The sequence below is a fragment of the Capra hircus genome, chromosome 13, assembly GCF_001704415.2.
Source record: "Capra hircus breed San Clemente chromosome 13, ASM170441v1, whole genome shotgun sequence".
In the NCBI taxonomy this organism is placed as follows: Eukaryota; Metazoa; Chordata; class Mammalia; order Artiodactyla; family Bovidae; genus Capra; species Capra hircus.
Genome location: NC_030820.1, coordinates 70,861,418 through 70,884,787, shown reverse-complemented (window position 1 = coordinate 70,884,787; position 23,370 = coordinate 70,861,418). Strand labels below are relative to the sequence as shown.

The 23,370-nt window shown below is 42.9% G+C and overlaps 1 protein-coding gene across 6 annotated transcripts in view; it reads left to right on the top strand.

The window, feature by feature from the left end:
* The window catches only part of PTPRT (protein tyrosine phosphatase, receptor type T), a 1,156,023-nt gene that overhangs the window by 532,268 nt on the left and 600,385 nt on the right, over window positions 1–23,370 (top strand). For all 6 annotated transcript variants that reach the window (XM_018057887.1, XM_005688694.3, XM_018057889.1 and 3 more), the window contains exon 7: window positions 6,779–7,072. In XM_018057887.1, coding sequence (XP_017913376.1) covers window positions 6,779–7,072 — 294 coding nt within the window. The remainder of the gene's footprint in view (window positions 1–6,778; window positions 7,073–23,370) is intronic.

The window sequence follows — 23,370 nt, the reverse complement described above, 5'->3', positions numbered from 1 at the left end:
TTTGTGGGGCACCAGAGGAAAATGAATGAGGAAACAGGTAGAGCATTCTAAAATATTAGTTGCTGTAATTAGGGGACCTTTCAGAAGTCCAGTCTCAACTTACAGTGCAGGTGTCTGAGCCGTGCCAAAGGCAGCCATGATTTCTCCTTATTAGGAGCTATGGGGGAAGAACTGGCTTGGCAAAGGGACACGGATGTGGTTCTTGAATCTTGTCACCTGTCGTCAGGGCAGATGGGAGGGGAGATTGACTGTTAAATACTCCTAGTGGTGGAGAGCATAGAATCCCAGCAGAGGTCCCACTGGTTAGAAAAGTTCAACATTTAAGAACACTTATTTAATATGCTTATCTTTGGAATAAACACCCAATTCAGGTTTATTAGAGGACATTTGCAGAGACACACTAAAAAGAAAACAATACTCATTTCCCCACAATCCTAAGGAAAAATCAACATTTGGTGTATTTCTACCTAGACATTTTAATAGGCATAGGTAGGTGGGATTTTTTTGTTGTTGTTGTTGTTTGTTTTCCTTTAATTTAGTTAAAATTGGGCTTTTGTACCTTTGGAGAGTCTTGTCTAAGGAGAAACTGTTCCATGGAAATTTTTCATGTCCAGTTTCAGAATAATTGCCAGAGGAAGGGTTAACCATTCACAGTGTAGTTACTTACATGTAAGCACAATCTAAATGCCATTGGGATTTCTGTCTTTTTTAAAAGTTTCGGTTTTGTCTTGGTTTGGCCTGACGTAAGGCAGTGATTCCCTTCTAGACTCTTACCTGGGAAAGAAGAGTCTTGCGTTAGTAATCATCCCATGAGACGGATCCTTTTACTGTCCCAGTTTCTCCATCTTAGAGGTCATGATTTCAGTTCGCCCCAGTGTGGACTGGGATCTATCATCAAGTTATATAGATAATACATCTGCATTTTTCAGAATCTAAACTTGTCTATCCATTGGCTTCGCCAATGTACCACAACTTAGTTGTCTATAAACATCTTGGGATATGAAATATCCTCTTAAAATCTTGTGTGTGTATTATACTATTGTGAGTGGAATGCAGACCCCCCTTCTTGGCTGCAATCCTGGTTCTTTAAATTACTAACCATTTGATGTTGGGCACGGTACTTAATCTGCATCTCTTTCTCCTGTTCAGAAAAATGTGAATCATAATATTATCTATTCCTAGAGTTGCTGTGAAGATTAAGTGAGTTAATACTCTAAGGCACTAAGAACAGTGACAGGTTCATCAAAACTGCGTATCTTTCGTTAGCTGCCGCTGCGGTCGTTTATAGCTACGATTGCTATTATCACCTTCTCTTATATTCCTGTGTTTCAAACTGAAATGATGAAGTATGGGAACTGATTTTTCGGTCTTTCTGTTTTGCATTGATGAATATCTGTTTTTGTCTAGATGCTTGTGGGAATTTTTCTTTAGTCTGGTATTTCAAAATATTGCCAGTATGTTCTTAAGTTTGAGTCTCCTCATTGATTATTCCTGCAACCCGCTGTGCTCTTCATAGTCTGCAAGTTCAGACCTTCATTTAGTTCAAAAATTTTTTCTTTAGCTATGTCTTTGATTATTGTTCTGTTCCAGGGATTTGATGTCTTCTCCCAGACGTATTCAGGTCTTAGCTTGGATGCCCATCCGCTGTTCTCTATAACACTCTCTTTCCTTCTCTGTCTTGCCATCCCAACCTCTTATTTTGGGAAAACTTATCCAATATTTTCTCTGTCCATTTAAACAGGTCATTAAATATTTATTGCACATTGGCCATAAGTTAAGGTTAGACACAAAGACTAATTCTAGTCGACACCTACTGCTAGATTGGATGCTATATCTATTATTCTGCCTTCTACTCGGGGACCTCATGGGCCAGCGATGAATGAGGTGGTGCAGTCTACTGCTGGCAACACAGTCAGGGTAGAGTCGGTAAACATATCCACATAGAACCCCCATGGTCCTTGGCAGAAAATTCAGATATTTTTATACTTTGAATCATCTTCCATGCTAAAGATGAAAATATTGAGAACCACCAAGACTGGGTGGTGTGTCCAGGGTCACACAGCTAACTAGACGCGGAGGACAAAGACCAGGCCCTGGCCCCAAACTAGATTTTCTTCTCCTCTTTGATCTTCCTTGCCTTATTTGATACAAGAGTATTGCTTGCTGATTGGTAGAAAAGCTAACCAGCATGAAGCTTTTTAAATATCTACTGTGTGCCTAGCCTTGCGGTCCACACAGCTGAGGCATTATGAAGCAGAATTGAAAAGAAAAATGGACATGGTTTGGTTCAAAGCAACAGAAACGATGTTCCAGTCGGGAAAAATGGCATGTGTGCCAGTGTGGATGAGGCAGTGATAAAATAGTCTCTGGGTATATGTGGTATGTTGGCGGGTGGGGCAGGGTAGGGCGTTCCTATGGAACGCTTCTCACATGCTTCAGTAAATGCTGTGCAATTAGAAAGATGATCAGGAGGGAGGCAGAGGGTGATAGTGTCAGAAGCCAGTTTATATTCACCTTAAACATGCCTAAGAGCTCACTTCAATCTTAGTAGCATTCAGTTTTTCTCAAAATATTTGATTTCTGTCTCGATCAGACAATACACAAGTGCAAAGCTTGCTCTCCAGCTATTTGAAGCACTTCTGCTCTCTGTAGGAATTTCTGGGGAGTCAAACTGTTACAAGTGCTCACAGCAGGAAAGAGAAAGACAGAATTGGTCTGGAGATTGCTGCCTGAGGATGAAGCAGAATTGCATTAAGGGGTCACTTCACCACCTACCTGTTGAAGGAGAGCCTTGGCCAGTCAGGGGCAATTGCTGCCCAGGCCTCAGGGGTGATGGCTCCTGGGGTTCTTGTTCTCAAAGTGCTCTGATTCCTGACTGGAGAGAATCAGAGCACTCCCAACCCAGATCTCATCTTCCTGAAAACCAGGCTCCCTCCCTCTTGATTTTGTTCCAACCTTTCTCAGCAAGGAGTACCATCAAATGTCAAACACTTCCTCCTGGCTTTGCACAGTTGATGGTGAAGGGCCAGGTATAGAGAGGTATTAGTCATTTCATATGTGAAAAGACTCATGAAAACACCAATAACACAGGCCTCATGGACACTGAATATGCTGGCACCTTGAACTTGGACTTCTTGGCCTCCAGAACTGTGGGAAATAAATGTTGTTTAAGCCACCCAATCTGTGGTATTTTGTTATAGCAGCCCAAACACCTAAGACATCCTCTGTGGAAGATTTCTACATATAACATTAAATGGGCAGAGTCATGTTTTTTTCCTTTAAATATTTTAGCCCGACTGTTGAATCTGTGAATGTGTTGGGTGGGTCATGGTCATGGGAACCTAGACATTTACTGTGCTTGGTCTGGTGGAAATCTTTGCATATTTGTATTCGCCAAATATTTGGGAGCCTGGAAGCACTAGGTTTATGACCCCTACATCAAGTTCCTTTTGCTTACAGGGTAGTGCTCCCAGGCTTTAGTTCCTGCAGCAAAGGGTGGCTTCAGGTCCCTGAGAAGTGTCAGCTCTTAGGGGCATGTGGGCTGTCAGGAGAATCTCTGTGGATTTCTTTTATTCTCAGCATAGAATCTTTAAGAATTCATGCAAGGTCTTCAAAAAGGTTCCTGAATTCCTGAAATGATGTACAAAACTCTAGGTAGTATGCTTATGTACATTTTCCTGAGGAGAAGAGTCTAGAATTTCTCATATTTCCATAGCATCCTGCATATCCCCCAAAGTTAAAGATAACTTGTATAGACTTCTTTTAATGATCTTTCCGGCTATCTGCTTCAGCATCTCAAGTATAGGACGAGAAAACCATAGGCAGATATGCTACCTGGACCCTGAGTTCTCAAGCTGTCTACACCTTCTTCTAACTTCATGGGCTCTTCCTAGTTCTTGGTCTCCTTTCTGATGACTCTGGTAGTTGAATTAGATGGCTTCATAGCATGCTTGCAGTGTCTGGCTGAATAGCTCATCTCAGAGAGGAAAACTGAAACAGGCACAATCTTTCTGTGCATTATTTAAAAAGACAAGTACCTACCAAAAAAAAAAAAAATCATTCCTCCCTTTTTTTCTCTTTGATCCATGAGTTCATGTGCCTTCATGTGCCAATTATAAATCAATAAATTAATAAAAACAGAAAGAACAAAAGAATAATCTGATGGCTTCCTGGGATCAGGTACAGGAAACACTGGGATGTAGTTTGTGATCTATTCTTGAGTGATCACAGGGAAGGACAAGTCTGCATATGGACGTGTAAACTAGTGTGACATTTGAGATGGACATATTTATATCCTTGAGGGAATGTTTGTTACTATACTTGCACCTACCATCAAAAATACATGAAGAGACTAAGCATTTGGAGAGACTGATACTTGATTTTCTTTCTGATGGTCAGCAATTTACTGCTAATGCCTAAACTAGGAGAGTAGAAACTAGGGTGGAAAGTCCATGGAGGAGAACTTATTGTAACCACTTGTTCAAGCCTTAAAGTATTGAAGTCTGCTGATCTTAATTCTGTCCAGGGCCTGTCTGTGAATAATTTTACTAAGGAATTGGGCAGAGTCATCACAGAGCTACAAAAATATCACCTTTGGGGCCTCATTGGAGACTGATGGGAACTCTGGAGAGTAGATAATGGTGATCCAAGGGTCTATATATTTAAAATGCACAAAGGATGAGCCCAGAAATTATCTGCCTGCCAACTGAACTTCTCTACCTGGAACAAATTATCCAAAAATCAATTTGCAAACACCTTTAGATAACAAGGCACTGAGTAATAACCTCCATGGCTTTGTAAAGAAAAGCATCTAGCTTGACTAATCTGCTTAATTTCCTCCTCTGACCAAATGGCAGGTTATAATAGTGGCAATTTGAACTTGTCCCTGAAGATCTGCTTCAAGTCACACTGAGAAAATATTGTCCATCTTTGCTTCATAGATGATTGTTCTCTTTCTGGAGAATTTTCGTTGCTAGATAATTAATTAGAAAGAAAACACTGAATGAGACCTATCTTCCCAGAGCTCCCACCTGAGTTCCAAACTGAAACTGATACCTGCCTTAATAGCCCAGAGGCCCTCCAAAAGTTCTTGAACATAGCTTTGGTGTACTCCATCCCAAATGCCATCCCCACTCTTACTTCCTAGTTCTACACCAAGAATCACTAACTTATTCATACCCTTGGACAGATAACCCACTTCCTGAAAGTTGGTCCTAAGAAAATATAAGACAAGAAGGACTGGAGTCATTTGCACAAAGATGTTTGTTGCAGCATTATTTACCTTCACAATACATGAAACTACTCTAATGTGCCCTGTAATCAGAGCATAATTCTTGTAATTATCTGATGCACTGTTCTATCACTACTAAAGACAGTGATGTTAAAATCCACATTGTATATAAGCAAAGTCCTTTGGTTGTAATAAATGAGGGAAGAAAAGAAAATCTTCTCTGAGTCTATGTGTCACTGTAACTACACACAAAAATGATTTAAGTATATGAATAGAAATTGGAATGGAACATGAAGATATAAAAATGGCAACTATATTGGGTGGTAAGGAAGGGGAATTGTTTTCTCTTTCTACTCTCTTCTTTATTGTTGTTCCACTGCTGATTTTTGCTAGAAATAAAAATAAATATAGCCACACTGGTTTGTAGACAATGGGTATCAAGAGATAAACAGCCTTCCAAAGGGAGAGCTGGTGTTGGAAGGCAAGCTGCTGTGGGTTCCCTTTTGCCTTACTTGTTCCACTCTCTTGGTTAAGGGGTATGATCACTTGGGTTCTCAGGATTTTAATCCATCAAAACGGAGGTGCTAATATCCCAAGAATGACACTAATAATGCAAATGAAATTTTCTGGTAAATAAGTATAAAGCAAGTGTTAATTTCTGCAGCTTTGCCAGTGAGCTAAAAATCGCCAGAGAGAGGCCACCATTAGTGCCTGTTAAAATTCTAGTCTGTTTAGCTGAAGTTATAAAACTCAGTAAAAGAGAGGTAGCAACACATAGGAGATCCAAAATAGCTCAGCGTGACTTTTCCCTTGACCCTTGATTTCCCACTGGCATCACTGTGATCGTGACCCTCTCTCTGTGGAGGAAGTTGCTAGAGTTGTGGAAGAAGAAGCTGAACTCCCATTGTGCCATCATCCTTTTGCTAATTCAGCTCCTACCACCATTCCACAGATCATTCACTAACAATCTGTGTGTTCCCGTAAAAGAAGTGTTTGTAAACCCCTGACTCCCATGGGTTTTGAACCAAACTCTGATTTAGTAAAGGCTGGTTCTCATTTGAGGATAGAAAACAGACTATTAACCCAGGCAGCTTCGCTGCGTTCAGGAAAAATCACAATGACCTTCTTTCTTTCCTTTCTTTAAATGAAGGAGTTTTGATGAAAGTGTTGGCTGTTCAGTTGTGTCTGACTCTTTGTGAGCCCATAGACTGTAGCCCACCAGGCTCCTCTGTCCATGGAATTCTCCAGGCAGAAATACTGGAGTGGGTTGCCATTCCCTTCTCCAGGGAATCTTCCCAACCCAGGAATCGAACCTGGGCCTCCTGCATTGCAGGCAGATTCTTTATCATCTGAGCCACCAGGGAAGATTGAATATAGTTACTGAAGAAATATTGATTCAGGTATTTACATACAATTACTTAAATAACTTAATTGATTTTAGGCTATTTTCTCTGGCTCTATGGAATTCTGCTCTTTGTCCTCATATGTCTGAAGTCCGTTTTGTAAACCATTTGCGTCTGACATCCTTTGCTGATTCCTGTCTTTCAGAGCCTCCCACGCCCATCGCCCCTCCGGAGCTGCTGGCCGTGGGGGCCACCTACCTGTGGATCAAGCCAAATGCCAACTCCATCATTGGAGATGGCCCCATCATCCTGAAGGAGGTGGAGTACCGCACGACCACGGGCACCTGGGCGGAGACCCACATCGTCGACTCTCCCAACTATAAGCTGTGGCATCTGGACCCCGATGTGGAGTATGAGATCCGAGTGCTGCTCACACGACCAGGGGAAGGGGGCACGGGACCACCAGGGCCTCCCCTCACCACCAGAACCAAGTGTGCAGGTAGGACCCTTCTTCCTGACTGTTTTGAGATGTGCAGTTGCTGTGAGTGATGCTCCTCTTGAAGTTGTGACAGTCATTCCTCAGCTTCTTTGGTATAAGTGTGCATCCTGTTGGGGTAATAAACAGTATTTGGTCTTGCCTTTGAGGTTCTGGAGGCATCTCTGGGGCCCTCCTGGCTTCACCTGTGAGTCTAAGAATCACCTAACTCTAGCTCTCGTCTAGCCTCTCTAGTCCTGGAGAGTTTCCTGGATTGGATAGTATTTCCTGGGACACTGGTTCCTTCTCCCCAAATACTCCTGGGACTTTTGGAGTATGCGAGGCTTCCTACTGCTGACAGCATCTCTGAGGACTCTTGGTTCTGAGTCCTTGAGGGGTCCTGATCTCGCTTCTTTGAGGGCTCCTGGCTGTGTCCCTGAAGGGTCCAGCTCTGGTTGTACCTCTGGAGGCTCCTGGCTCTGACTGTGTGACCTGAGGCTTCACTTGACCTGTGTCTTTGAGTGCTTCTGATTCATCTTGCATATCCTGTGTCCTTCTGATTTTAGTTTTGTCCCTGGGCTGAGCTTGTGACCCGAGTGAGCTCTTGGTTTTAACAATGTCCTTGAGAGCTCCTAGTTCTAGTTCAGCCACTGAGGTGCTCCTGGTGCCTTCTGGCTCTGAAAGCATCTCTCAGTGGATTCTGAAAATGCCTTCATCCCTCAGAGCCTCCTGCCTCTGTGTCCCTTGGGGGCTAGACTCTACTAGGAATCTGGGTTGGGATGGTCTGTCCAGAGGTCCTCTGAATTCTAAATCCCTATAGGCTCCTGGCTCAGTGTTTCCTTCAGCCAGGCTCTGACAGTTTGTCTGACATTCCTGGTGATGCTAGAGTTTGCAGACTAGAACTGTGTCCTAGAGGGTTCTTTGTATCCAACCATATCCCCAAGAATCTAGGCTTCTGTGATGTTACTAATAAGGGGAGCTAGCTAGGATTAGACCCCTGATTTGTACTCTTAGATGTTCTGACTTCGAATGCAACTCAAGAAATTAAAAGGACTTAGTTAATGTGGGATTTGTTTGTTTTTGTTTTTGCAAATCACATTATTTATTTTATTTTTCTTAAGTAACCATTTGATATACGTACTTTTATCTCATATATAAACGAAAGAATTGAGACAACATTTTTAAACGTTTTATCCAAAGTCATAGAATTAGCCAGCAGCACAGTCAGGGTTTGCACTAAGGTTTTCTGACTCAAATGCCCCTGATCATTGGTCACGCATTGGTACATACATAGAGAGAGCTGTGTGCCATTGGTTTGGTATCTAGAGCTGGAGGTGCTCCAGTGGAGGACCAGTGACATGGCAACATGAGCCGTTGACTTCTGAGGGGGAAAGAATCCCTTCTGCCTTCTCAGTGGGGAGTGAAGGACCCATCAGTACAGTCATTTCCATGGCACAAAAAGAAAAATAAAACAGGTAGGCTATAGTGCAACATAATGTGTGCCTAAAATCACTGCACTGTTCAGAGTTACACAATAAAAGCTTCCGGGTTCATGGAGAAAAGTGGGGCAGGGTCACACCTTTCGTTCGTGACAGGCCCATAAGAGAGCAGCCTAGTGAAAATGGCGGCCCAGCTGCACTTGCACATGTCGACCTCTATACACATGTACAGTCTTAAAATGTAATACGAACGGGGCATTGCCTTGAAATGTCCTGAAGTTTGCCTGTGGAAGTGGGCATCAGAAGATCACAGTCCATGAGCTACTGGGAGGAGGTGGAGGAGGACTGTCTGAAAGTGGTGGTGGGTTGATCCACGTGTGGATCAACATGGCTTATAACACACTCAGTGAACAGAGGGAGCAGGGAGATATTAGAGGTGGGTGTGTCTGGGGTGTTCCTACGTGGTTCAGTCCAGCTGAGTGCAGTTGTCTGCTCTGCTAGTGTTTCTGTGTGCAGCATCACACATAGCCAATGTGAAATTCATGTTATACTCACATTGCTCCCTGATGTGTCAATCATGTTGGAGAACATTTGCATTTTGGAAACAAGTGTTACAGTAGAATTGACTGTAACCAGTTTAGTGCCTCTTGGTCCCCTGGAGAAGGGTATGGCAACCCGCTCCAGTATTCTCGCCTGGAAAATCTCATGGACAGAGGAGCCTGGCAGGCTACAGTTCATAGGGCTGCAAAGAGTCCAGTGTGGCTGAAGCAACTGAGCAGCAGCAACAGTGCCTCTTGGTAGCACGTAACCCAGAGTTGGTGAGTATTTCTATTGCTTGGGAATATTCCTTTGAGTGTTATTGAATCACCGTGATGAGTGGAGACGCCATTTTCTTGATTGGTTTCAAAAACCAATCGTTGGTAGAATTCCTCACTGAAACCTGATTATAAAACTTACTACTTAAAAAAGACATAAGGATATGTTATTAAACCAGGTAATGCCTTATCTCAGCTTTGCAATTCAGTATTCATCCATAGAAATAATTGATTTGATCCTGCCAATGAGACTTCTCTCTTTCCACAGGGTTTCCAGGGGTTTTGATCTTTATAAATGATATTCAGAGTACTTTAGCAGCCCCCATGGACTTATTTGCTGATGATCATATAATACATTTTGAAATTCAATTGCAAGATGATCATCTCAATAAAAATTTACAATCTATTGCAAACTGTTGCCACGGCTGTGTAATGGATTTTGCATGTTGAAAACACAATTGTCTGACTATCACTATAAAAATTATGAGTTGAAAACACTGTTTGTGGTTTTATATTTCAAAAATGTTGATGTTTAAGTAAGTTATGCCTAAAATCTTGAATAACCCACATCTTACAAAATGTGTCGTCAAAAAGGTAATCTTCTTTTCCACAATTGCTGCTGATAGTAGACTGTTCTTTGCCTCATAATTAATTTTTAAGAGAATTCTAGGGCTGATAGCCATTTGTAGAGACTGCTTATTGGGGTTGGTAGTCTGAGCTTTTTGCCTCCCTGTCTCTCTTCTATTATTAATCACACTGGAAATGTACTCATTATTTTACACGACAGAAAATGAGAGAGTGTGGAGTGTGGAAGGTATAATTTCTACCCAGAGGAATTTACAGACTGGGTTAAGATTCCAAGAAAACAGCAAAAAGGGTAAAACATAAAGTCTGGTATTGAAATGGCAAACTTTGTAGAGAAAAACAAGTTTGATGTGGAAAGAGCAATGCTGTTACATTGATCTAGAGTAGTGGTTTTCAAAGTTTTGTCCCTGGACCCACATCACTGGCATTGCCAGGGGACTTGTTAGGAATGCAAATTCTCAGGCCATGTCCCCTGACCTAGTGAATCAGAAATTCTGGGGGTGGAGCCCAGAAATCTGTGCTGTAAGGAGCTCTTTGAGTGATGCTGTTGCACGCCCACATTTAAGCACCACTGATAGAGCGACACACTCAGATACCACTGTGGTAGTACAGCCATCGTATTGTTTGATCCTTGAGGCAGTTCTCAGAGGTAGATGGAAAAATACTGACGCACAGAATCATCAGACAAACTACAGATCACTTATGTTCTTATAGCTAAATGTATTGACCTAAGGAACTGCCCGTCACATGGTTTGATGGAGGTTCCTCTGCACATGTGGGTGAGACTGAGTAATAAAGAGACTGGTAACTATGGAGACAAGCTGAACATGAATGACCACCATGCACAGCCGCTATAGTCTTGCTCATCACATGTCTACTTAGTCCCTTCCATGTGCCAAACTCAGTGCTAGGTACTGGTGACAGTGGCTTGTGACTGGAAGCCACAGGCTCAGGTATTGAGAAGATGCCAGGGACCCAATTCAGCAAGGGCAGGTAGTGGTGCATTCTGGTTCTGCCAGGTTTGCCAGGTCACTAGGTAGATTCTTGGAAGCACTGGGAGCAGGTTCCAATCCTTAAGGTGAGAGTTAGCCATTAAACTGGAGCCTGCATAGATTTATCATACAGGAATCCGGGGATGGGAGGATAAGAGAAGAGAGCCACAGATGCCACTCTAAGACTCAAATGCCTGGGAAATGAGTGATGGAGCTGTTTTCTGAGATGGAAAGCACAAAAGATGATTTAGGGTCAAGAAAGCCAGCCTAGGTTTGGCTATGTTGTGTTTGAGGTGAAGCTGTAAGCAGGTAATGACAGATGTCAGTCTGGAGCTCAGAGACACCAGCAGATTCCCTCTTCTTCTTCCATGAGAACTACCTCATTGCACCTGGATTTCAAAGCCAAAAGGACTTCTTTGTACCAATGAAAGCAATTTAATTCTCGTTCTTCATGCTATTCTCTTGAGATGCCTCATTCAGTTATTTTTTCAAGTCGTCATTTTATTCCTTTTGCTCAGATTACTCATTCACCATCTTTTCTGAGATACAGGCCTGGGGAGCAAAGACGATAATGTACATCAAAGTGCTCTGAAAAGCTCAAAAGGCTCATCAGATGCCTATAATGAAACAAGTCTTTATTTGTGGCTATTATTATTATGAGTATTATGATTATGAATCATGATATCAAAACAGAAAGCCTTACTTGTTCACTTCTCTGAGTTGACTGGCATTTGGAAGGGTGGGTCATCCCCCATGATGTTGTGTTTCATCGTCCCATGGGAAATATCATTCTGGAACATAATGATCATGTTGTAGCCTGGACTCTCAGAGATTTTCTGGTCTAGAGTAGCAGGCGGTGTCCTCTGGCACATCCACAATAGCAGATAACCAGTAATAGGAGTTGGGCCCCAGAAGTGCTCTCTCTTGTCCATATCAGCCTCACCTTGAATGCCATCTCTGATGAGATGCTCATGTTCTCCCATGGAAGACCAGGCTACTGCTGGGCATCTGGGGTAGTTACTATTATTCAGTACACAGTGTTAGCCTGGTTACTGTTAAACTCTGGATGGGATCCTATGTAGGAGCAGAGAGTATCTATTAGGTTGAAAGAGTAGGGACAGTAGGCAGGCTGTTCTCATCAATTGTCTTGACTGCTCAAGGAGAATCAAGGGCATTGGCATTGAGAATGGGGCCCAAGGTCAATAAGTGGGAAGGTAGGTGAGAAAATGGGAGGTGCACACATCAAACTGGTCCAAACGGGCCCTGCATCTTTTCTGCAGGTACCACTGTTAATGGCCTGAGCACTTGCCTGTTGATGTCTTAAAATCATCACCCAGCATCACATGGAAGAGACTCTCCCTCATTTTTACCCAAATCTGCCTCCATGCAACACTCACTCACAGATCCTGATCTTATTCTCAGGTGACATTTTCCCCCGTATCTCAAAAACAGGTCTTCAGCAACCTAAAGTTGTCTCTCTTATGCTCCAGAAATCTCTTTCCCCACAAAGCCCTCCTTGAACCAGACCCTGGGCAGCTCTCTTCACATCAGAGTTATGGAATCACACATTAACCATCCAGCAAGCCAAGTGATCACACATCCCCTGAGATTGCTTACTCTCGGAAATCAAAGGGCCCTTGCCTAGGAATCCACTTCACCGCAGTCTCAGAGAGTTCAGGCTAAGTGAATAGCAACTTGATCCAGCCAGACACGCGACTGTATGAGACTAGCTGCTGATTTGGAGGGCTCTCTGCCTGTTACCTCCACCGGAGGGTTGATTGCACATTATATTTTATTTACATATTTATGGGTTTCTACTTGAAATGATATGTGTCTCCCTCTCTCTTTTCTCCAAGGAGATAAAAAAGAGAAATTCCAATTGCTGGACTCAATGAAGTGAGAGTAGTCATTAGAATTTAGTGAAAAGAATAGGGGCTTTAGAGCTAAAAAGGTTCTGATTTTGATTCCAGGCTGGTACTTGCTAGCTGGATGAGCACGGGTGAATTATTTCTGTCGGTGCCTTAGTTTCTTTTCCTCTATTTGCAAGAGATGATACTTGGACTATTTTGTTGTGGAGCTTCAGTGAGACAGTTCATCTGCCTAGCAGAGGACCCAGAGTAGAGAAGCCCCTTTTAAGGAATATTTAAATATTTAGAGATAATCTCAGGCCTAAGAAGATTTCCTTACTGTAGCATGATGGACTCTGCTGGAAGGGATTTCTCTAGTTGCTAGTCTCTGTACTTTCTCAGCAGTGGATTCCTGCAGAAGCTCTGGTGAGTGGCTGTGCAGATCTTCTGGGTCTTTCATGAGTGGCTTCAGGACCCTGAAGGGGCTGCAATGGTACCTGTTGATGGGAATGGGAATGTCACTTTATGGTTCTGTCTCTAGTCTTAAGGGAGAGAAGCATGTTTTCTAGGCCCTTCTCTCTTTTGGGAGGCCAAGGCTAGTATGATTGAGGCTTTGCAAATAGGAAATGGAGGCAAGACCTGACCCTCTGCAATGAGCATCTTCGGGTGGATGTGTTTTTAGTCTAGGGCAGAATGTAGGAAAACAAAAAGAGGGAAAGAGGAATTTAGGATCTAGAAAATAAAACAGAGTTTTGTGAGGCTCTTGTTGTTTTCATTTCTATAAGCATCAGTTTCACTCTCTATAAGGTGGCCTGGCATAACTTTTAGGGCTCTGAATTAGAAATACATGGGGATTCCTTCTGGGCAGGATGGTGGTATGAGCACATAAACATCTGACTCCATCTCTGCACTGCCAAGATCCTGGTAGGAAGATCCATAAATTTTAGGGAAACACAGCACAATTAGCCAACAGAAGTCCTATCACCATTGTACCCAGAATCAAAGCAAAGCCTAAAGACCAAGAAGCTCTTTAACACTGTGAGAAGCCAGGGGAGGGGTCTCCCATGCAAGCCACCTTGTGCTCAAAGGGACACTGTTGCCAGAGCAGTGCAGGTCATCCCAGACTGATGGCAGCCACAGAAGAGGAACTATGACCACCTCTTCTTCACAGTGATTCGGAGAAGGGATGCTGGCTCTTCTTCACGTCCCCTCCCTCCTTTCGCTGCCTCCGCTGCTTTGCCACCCCCTTCCTTCCCTGGAGTGCGGGACTTCGGAGAGCGTTTTTTCCATGGGGATGATAAAAGGGGAAGGCCTGCTGTCACCACACTTGGTTCAGGAGCTGCTGCGCGAGCCGAGGAGTGTGGCAGAGGAGTCAGCATCTGCTGGGGCGCCATCAGATGGGCTCATTCGTGTCCTCCCCCTGCAGACCTTCTTCCCTCCTGCCCACCACACCCAGTTTCCGTGAGTGGTTACCTCAGACCCGCCTACTGTTTGGCTGAGAGAAGAGGAGGAGAAAAGAGAGTTTTCTTCCTTTCCACCTGCAATGCACAGCTTCAGAGGTTCTCCTCTCAACCTGGATGGCCTGAGTCTCCTCATTGGATGCCCTGAGCATGGTGTTGGAGTGAAGAGCAAGGGTCCAGTTTGACACCTCTTAGCAGTCCCTGGAGGGGACATCTGGAAGCCCCTTAACTGTTCTTTCTAGAACGTGGCAGCGCTTACTCTTCTTGATTTTGTAGCCTTAGGTAAAGTTCCAAAAATCCCTATGACACACCCTGTTATGTGTAGATTTTTTTGCCAACCTCTGCTCCCTAGGGCAGCGATCCCTACCCTTTTATAGCACCAGGGACGGGTTTCGCAGAAGATAGTTTTTCCATGGACTGGAGCAGAGAGGATGGTTTCAGGATAACTCAAATGAATTCCATGTATAGTGCACTTTCTTTCTTTTATTATTTTGTTGTGATATGTAATGAAATGCCTATACAACTCACCGTAATGCAGATCCGTGGGGCCCCTGAGCTTCTTTCCTTGCACCTGGATCACATGCACAGTTCACAGTAGGCTTCACACTCCTATGAGAGTCTCCTGTCGTGATCTGACAGGAGGCAGTGCTCAGGAAGTAACGTGAGCGATGGGGAGCAGCGGTAAATACAGATGAGGCTTCAGATGCTTGCCCACTACTCACCCGCTGCTGTGCAGCCCGGTTCCTAACAGTACTGGCACTGGTCCATGGCCTGGGGGTTGAGGACCCCTGCCCTAGAGAACTGGGGCCACCTGAGAGGTAAGTCAACAAACTTACCCTGGTGAACACTCCCGCATCCCTCTTTAACCTTGAAGGCTGAGTTTGAAGAAAAAGTGAGCCATAGAGAGGTATTAATGATACAAGCTAACATTGTATTTTATTTGTTTATTAAGCTAGCTGGATTAAAGACATAGCCCCCGAATATATAAAAATTGGATGTCAGTCATTCCTCTATCTACGGAAATGTTGAAGTAACAACACAAAGAAAATGGATGATTATAGTGATGAAAACAACAGCTACCCAGCTTGAGTATCTACCATACTTGAGGCCTGTTGTACTAAGCTTGTTATGAGTACTGTTTTACCTGTAACTGTTGCAGCAACCTAGTAGGGTGTCTATAATTTCCTCCATTGACTGGAAGGTAAGTGACTCACCCAAGGCCATATACCTGCCCAAGTGGCTTAGCTGGGAATTGAACTTCTAATTACATAATTGCAAAGCTTCAGATCCCTCTCATCCTGCTGCTGCTGCTGCTGCTGCTAAGTCACTTCAGTCGTGTCCGACTCTTTGAGACCCCATATAGCAGCCCACCAGGCTCCTCCATCCCTGGGATTCTCCAGGCGAGAACACTGGAGTGAGTTGCCATTTCCTTCTCCAATGCATGAAAGTGAAGTCACTCAGTCGTGTCTGACTCCTAGCAACCCCATGGACTGCAGCCTACCAGGCTCCTCCATCCATGGGATTTGCCAGGCAAGAGTACTGGAGTGGGTTGCCATTGCCTTCTCCTATCCTTCTCATATTACCCCTGAAACCCAGCGGCTAGATTTTGAAAGCATAAGGCACCGTGACCAAAAATGCACTGATGAAAAAAGTTGAATATTAGAAAAGCTATTGGTCTAATGCTTCGTATCAGTGGGTCAAAAGATGAAAACCATCAGATCTTCTCCAGAGAGACTGAAAAGTAATTTGAAAAAATTCAGCCTTCATTACCAATCAGAATTCTTAGTAAGCTAGGGATGGAAAGGCACTTTCTTATTTCTAGCAGAAAATGTTCTTATAGCCTCAAAGCCTAAGAGAATAAATGAAACAAACAAAAAAAGCTATTAGAACTACTAAGAGATTCCAGTATTATGGTCAGACACAAAACAAATAAACAAAAGTCAATAGCTATATGCCAGTGATCACTATTATAAAAAAAAAATAAAAAGTATCCTATTCTCAAGTGCAATTAAGATATAAATACTTAGGAGTAAACCCAGAGATATTCAGAAACTATATGAAACCACACACACTTACAAACTTTATTGAGGATGATAAAACAAGACCTGAATAAATGGAGAGAGATATATCATGTTGCTGGATTAGCAGATTTAATACTGTGAAAATATCAATGTTCCCCAAATTAATTTATGGGTTTAATACAATTACAATCAAAGTCCTAATGAGATTCTTTCTGGAACTTGACAAAGTGATTTCAAAATTGATCTGAAAGAAGATATAAGAAAAAGTACTGAAGAATACTTTGAATAAGCGATAGTTTGGGAGGAGGACTTCAGTGTGAAATATCTGTGTTTATTATAGCTATAATAATTAAAGCCCCCAAAATATTGTAGCATAGAGTGACACAGGCTTTCACAGTGTATATGAATGGAGAATTGCTTAACACATAGCTTATCTGTAATTGGTTAATAACTTGGAATTGAAATAGAAGGCATTGCAAAGATATCATGATATGCTAAATAAATTCTGGATCGATTAAGAAGTTAAAAGCAGAAAAAGGCAAGAACCAGAAGGAACTGAAGACAATATTGTTCTGTGCGAGGAGGGACTTACAGTTCATTAAAAGGAAATGCCTACACTATTGAGTGACAGTTTGCAAATTTACGATGTAAAAAACGGAAGAAGAAAGATCTTCATGCTATGCTAACAAAATTCCGAAAGCAAATAGGTGAGCTGGATATGGGAAAATATGTGACAAAGCAGAGCAAATAGGGATATATTCTTACACATAAGAGCTCTAGCAAGTCAATAAAAATGTCATCATGCTGATTTTTTTAAAAGGGCTAAAAGGTATAAATAGGTAATTACCAGACAAAATATGAATGGTGAAAAACAAATTTAAAATGTCCAGTGTCACAGATAATCAAATAAATGCATTTTAACCTATAAGATTACCGAAATATGTGTGCTTTTGAGTGATAATAACCAGCAATGGCAGGAGGATTAAAGCAGGAATTTCTGCCAGTGGGTTAGGTTAAGTGGCGCAACATTATTTGAGGACAGTTTGCTATTTTTTTTTCCTAATGAACTAATCAGAGCTGCTCAAAAAGAGTTGTATACATAGAGGTCATCACTGCATTATTTATAAGGGCAAAAACTTGGAAATCACTTAACTGCCCCAACAGGAGCCTACGTATTTAAGTAAATTTTTGTGCATGTGCACAATGAAATTCTACACAGGTATTACAAACCATGGTTTCATAGAATATCGAATTGCATGAGTCAGTGTTCATGCTATTAGTTAAAAAAATAACACCTTATGAAACCACATGTGTAATTACTGTCCCAATTTTTTGAAATATAAATACCCAGGCCATGTCTCGGCTGGTACCAGTTTGTCAGAGCTATAAAGTACTGAGCAAAACCCCCCCATTTGTGGTCCTACACATGGTTTGATCCTGCCCCCAAGAAACCTGGGGATTCCCAAGCCAGCACACGTGGCCCCTGTTTCCACTGTCTGCCCTGAGTTCCAGAACATCACTGTTTCTTCTGGCTGTGAAACCAGCCCCTCTCTATCACTGTCCTGAAGCTGCATGAACACAAAGCTGTTTTCTGCAGCAGCAGCATCTCTCTTGATGCTTAGGGGTGGGGTGGGGGGGCACAGACAAGGGATCGCACTGCGTGCTACCTAGCAAACAACTCAAAGTCCTTTTGCAGCCTCAAAAGTCCTTTCAGTCAGCAGGGATTTCCCCCTCTTTTCTTCTTGTCTCTCTCCTACAGGTGTTGCAAAGTCTTCTTTTCATTCCCACAGCAATTTCCAACTTCGGGTCCAGTCCTTTCTTTGTACATCTTTTGAGTTGAAGTGAACATTAAAAGCGAGTATAGGGAGACTGGCTAAGAGATCATAACTGAGATCAAAGCCTTTCTTTCAATGAAAACAACCCTCCCTTAAAAAGTCTATTGCCTAGGTGCACTCCTATGCACACACAGACAGCACATACAATATATATGGTATATATTTTACATATATAGGAATATATGTGTCTGTGTGTGTGTGTATGAGATATTGTGGGTCACTGTAAATGTTTTCTTTGTTTTGCTGTGTTACGTAAAATTAAACAGCATAAAAGTAGGTTTCCCCCTTAAAGTCAAATTTGAATGTGAAAGATTGTTATACATTTTAAAGCACTCTTGTATAAATGTGAGAGGTTATTTTTATCATAGTTAGTAAATCATTGACATTCTTGGAAGGTGCAGGAACAGTTGCGCATTTGCTGAGCCCTGGGATGCAAACCAAGCTTTATGTTGGGCTCAGATGGAGAAGGGGAAAGTCAGATGAGGGGGTCTGCCTACAGTTCCATCTGAGTTGGAATCCAGGTTCTGCACTTATAATGTTAGACAGCTTTGAGCAGTTTGCTTAACTTCTCTGAGCCAGTTTACCCATCTGTTAAATGGGGATGATACTGCTTATCTCATTGGACAGAAGTAAAAGTTATCAGTATTAATGATGGCTGTTATTGTGCTGAATCTGCTTGCAGCCCCACAAGGAAGGTACCTGTAACCATCAGCACCATCACTACCAAAGCTTAGAGAGGTTAAGTGCTTTGTTCCAAGTCATGAAGCTTATTAGGAAGTGGCAGAGGTTAGAGTCTATCAAGTTTGACTCTCATCCTTGCTCTTAACCCACCTGGCTAAATGACTAAGTCCCTGGCACAATGCCTAGAACTTAGTAAATGCGTAGTAAATTGGAACTTTGGGCAGTTTAAGAGATCCTAGAAGCTCTCTTTCTCTCTCTCTGCCCAGACCCTCCTCACCAATAAATCCCAAGATCCTCACTACAGTGAGTCCAAGGGGCAAAGGGTAGACACTTCCTGCATTCCAGGAGGGATCTGGGAGGGCTGAAAATTTCAAGAGCTTGTTGTGCACCCTCAGCCAAAATTATATCAGAGCCAGAGGAATCCCAGGGTGTCTTGCCCATCACTGGCATTCTGGAATGTAGACGTCTCTAAGCACTAGGAATGGGAGGGTCTGTGCATCAGTGAGCAGAAACTTGTCTTGACGCAGAGGAGCTGGCTGTACTTGCCAGAAAGGAGGTGTCAATCAGTGGTGGTTTCCAAGTCACCCCCACCACTGGCTTGACCCTCAGTCACTCTTGAGCTTCTTAAAGGGAGCTGTGGCAGGAGCTGAGAGAGGGGGTGTTGGAAGGTCTACGGGGACCTACCAAACAGTAGATGTCCGTCCACCATTGCCATATAGATTTCCCTAGCAGGGGATGTCTGAAATCATTAGAAGCAGATAACTCTTCCAGCGAATCCTTTTCCAGTTGGACCCAGGGCTAAAAGCAGGTGCAGTTGCGGCCACTACTATGATATGGAGAAAAGGAAAATCAGATGAGGTCTCTGCCTACTGCTCCATCTGAGTTGGAATCCAGGTTCTGCACTTAGGATGCTAGACAGCTTTGGGTAGTTGCCATTCTTACTTCTTTGTCCTCTTTATCTTCACACTTGAAAAAAAATTAAGCAGCATCAACAGCAAAGCAAGGTTTTGAAAACAGAAAATATATCTCCTACACCAATTAATTTTTTTTTGCTAGTACATATTCCCTTTCAAGCACTGACCCATTCTTATATAATTACGCCCCAGGTCCTGTTTATAGTCTCCACCTGTCACTCAACACCAATATTTTATACATTCTTAAGGAATTTTCAACACTGTTTTCATGGCTCCGTAATGTCCCATAGAGGCTAACTGCCAAAATTTGCTTAATCATTCCTGTATTGCTGGATATTTGGATGTTTCCAAAATGTCACCAACTCTCTGCTTTGGAACCTTCTGTTTGAATGATCCTCTAGCTGAATTTCAAGGAGTGAGGTATTAAAAAGGTAGAGACAGCCTTATGGCTTTTGCTACATTTCACAGATTGCTTTCAATGAAATAATTATGCTATTTTTTAATGGTATGAGCACTTTTCGTGTAACCTTGACAAAATTATATACTATCGTTTTTTAACAATTTGCCCGTTTCAGAAGCATAAAGTGATATTTGAAGTCTGCTTTAATTCATGTCTATCCACAGCCTCCACTCGGTATTCTCTCTGCCTTGCTCGCATGTGCCAGCTGCCGTGCTAGTCTTTTTTATATTCCTCAAGTCTTTTTTTTCTCTTCAGAAACATCACAGCCGCCCTCTTCCCTGCCTCGGGGTCTTCGCCCAAGCTGTTCGCTCTTCCTGGAACTCTCTCCCCTCTCACATTCTTCATCCTCCTCCTATGCATGTCCCTTTAAAGGTCACGTCACAGAGAGACCTTGCTTGACACCCCTAAACTAGTCTTCTTCCCCCTCCCCTTTCGAACCATGTGCGACACTGTTCACAGAACTTGACCCAGTTTGTGATGGTCTGATTGTGTTTTCTGCATGCTCGTCTGTTAGGCCATGTGCTCCCCCAGGACCCTGCCTTCATCAGTTCACTGGTCATGAGTGCCTGGAATCGTGCCTGTCACACAGTGGGCACTCAGGAAGTCAGTGTCGGATGCATGGATGTTTTGGAGATGTACCTGCTGCCCAGCAGAAATTTTAGAAAACCAGAAAAATACATGAACAAAAGTTTACATGACCCAACAAGGCGTTGAGTAATGATTAAAAACTATTACCAAGTTGGTATTTCTAACAGTTTCATGGTTTACATTGAACTCATTAATTAATATGGGCTTTGTGTTGCTCTTTGGGATACAGTTAGGTTTGAAATTGTTTGAGGATTTCAGATGTCAAGAATCTGCCTGCCATGTAGGAGAAATGGGTTCAATCCCTGGGTCTGGAAGATCCTCTGGAGGAGGGCACGGCAACCCACTCCAGTGTTCTTGCTGGAAAAATCCCATGCACAGAGGGGCCTGATGGGCTATAGACCATGAAGTTGCAAAAGAGTTAAACATGACTGAGCAGCAGCAAGCCACGAGGACTGGGGAGGGGAGGAGGGAATTATTTATGGAGATGGGAAGGAAGCTGGGAGCCTGACCCGAAGAAAGTGTGTCAAACAAACCCTTTCAGAGGAAGGAGGGCCCTAACTGCGCATCTCTTGACTTAGCATGATGGCAGGGCAGACATCCAGACCACAATTCAGGAAACTCACTTTGGGAGGAAAACACCAGTCCTGTGCAGGTGACCAGTACCACCTGTGTTTGTAAATCCTTTATGATGCTATCTTCTGGGAGCCTTTTATAAACGTTATCTCTGTTGATCCTCACTGTGACTCTGAGACTAACCTGGATAATCACCACCATTTTACTCTGGGGGACACAGAAACTCTCAGAAGTTGTAAGACCTTCCGTATATCTCAGATCTTGGGATAACTGTGACATAACATCTTCTGATCCCAGACTTATGAATCCTGCCCTTTGGCCACTGTTGAAGGTTTCAGTGTGCTGTGAATCTTGGATTTACCTGATAGCTTGGGGGAAAGGTGGAGGGGTAATGGGAGGAGGCAGGAGTTCTGATTAATTGATTCTTTTTTTTTAATTTGAAGGTTAAGCAGAAAATCCATTTAAAGTTAACCCAGACTATTTATACTTAGGATGGTATATGAACTAAACACAATGAAATTGAGCCCAGAGGAATATCCCCAAGAAGAAAGAAGTCAGTAATGTGATCCATAATTGCCTTTTATGATTGGTACTGTATGTGCCTGGATCTCTGCACCCACTCCAATGCATTTAATAAAAGCCATTGGCAGCTTAGGCAGCTAAAGGCCTCTAGCAGGCAGTTAAGAGCCATCCCACTGTTTCGAACTGACTTAGACTCTGAACACCCTGAAGAGGGTCTTTTGCATTTCACTTCAGTGTCTGGCTGGTACACCCAGAAGTTTGAAGCAGGGGTGAGCATGCATCCTTAATTAGATGTCACTAAGAATGAATGATATTCTATATTATGGGAATTTTACTGTGATTGCACCATTTCATTGTGGCTTCTCCTTTGTCTTTGGACATGGGGTATCTTTATTTGGTGGGTTCCAGCATCCACCTGTTGATGGTTGTTCAGATGCCAGTTGCAGTTTTTGTTGGAGGAGAAGATGAGTGCACATCCATCTACTCCGCTGTTTTGGAAGTCATGGGGAATTTAGGATTCAGAATGACTGGGCCGTGGGATACCGTATAATATGACAAGAGTGTTAAACTTAATTCTGGCCACATATTTTCAAAGATACCAGATGAAAGATATTACCTAGGAGAGTGCTGGCCCTCTGGGGATAAGCCATGAACCTTGTCATATGAATGGGATGCTGACCAAGATGTTTGCTTGCAAGTTAGAGAGACTCTGGTCCCTGAGATTGTTCAGACACTTCTGTACATGGTGGGAAATTAGGGCAGCTCTTCACATTTTCATGGCATTTTGTAGTAATGATAAAAGAAATGTGTTTCATTGTTTTTATTTTGGGAGATACCTACAAACACTAAAATAATGTATAAATCACCCATAACCCCACCACTTGGAAATAACTACTCTAAATTTTGGTGTAACTCTTCCAATGGCTTGTTTTTGTTTTTTAATGCAGATATACACATCTCTTTGCATAAAATTAAGCCAACATGTACGTGTTCTCTAACTGATTTCTTCATTTAGCCATGTATAATGAACATTCCTTTGGACTTCAAAATCACTGCAGATGGTGATTGCAGCCATGAAATTAAAAGACGCTTACTCCTTGGAAGAAAAGTTATGACCAACCTAGATAGCATATTCAAAAGCAGAGACATTACTTTGCCAACAAAGGTCCATCTAGTCAAGGCTATGGTTTTTCCAGTGGTCATGTATGGATGTGAGAGTTGGACTGTGAAAAAAGCTGAGTGCCGAAGAATTGATGCTTTTGAACTGTGGTGTTGGAGAAGACTCTTGAGAGTCCGTTGGACTGCAAGGAGACCCAACCAGTCCATTCTGAAGGAGATCAGCCCTGGGATTTCTTTGGAAGGAATGATGCTGAAGCTGAAACTCCAGTACTATGGCCACCTCATGCGAAGAGTTGACTCATTGGAAAAGACCCTGATGCTGGGAGGGATTGGGGGCAGGAGGAGAAGGGGACGACTGAGGATGAGATGGCTGGATGGCATCACGGACTCGATGGACGTGAGCCTGAGTGAACCCCGGGAGATGGTGATGGACAGGGAGGTCTGGCGTGCTGCGATTCATGGGGTCGCAAA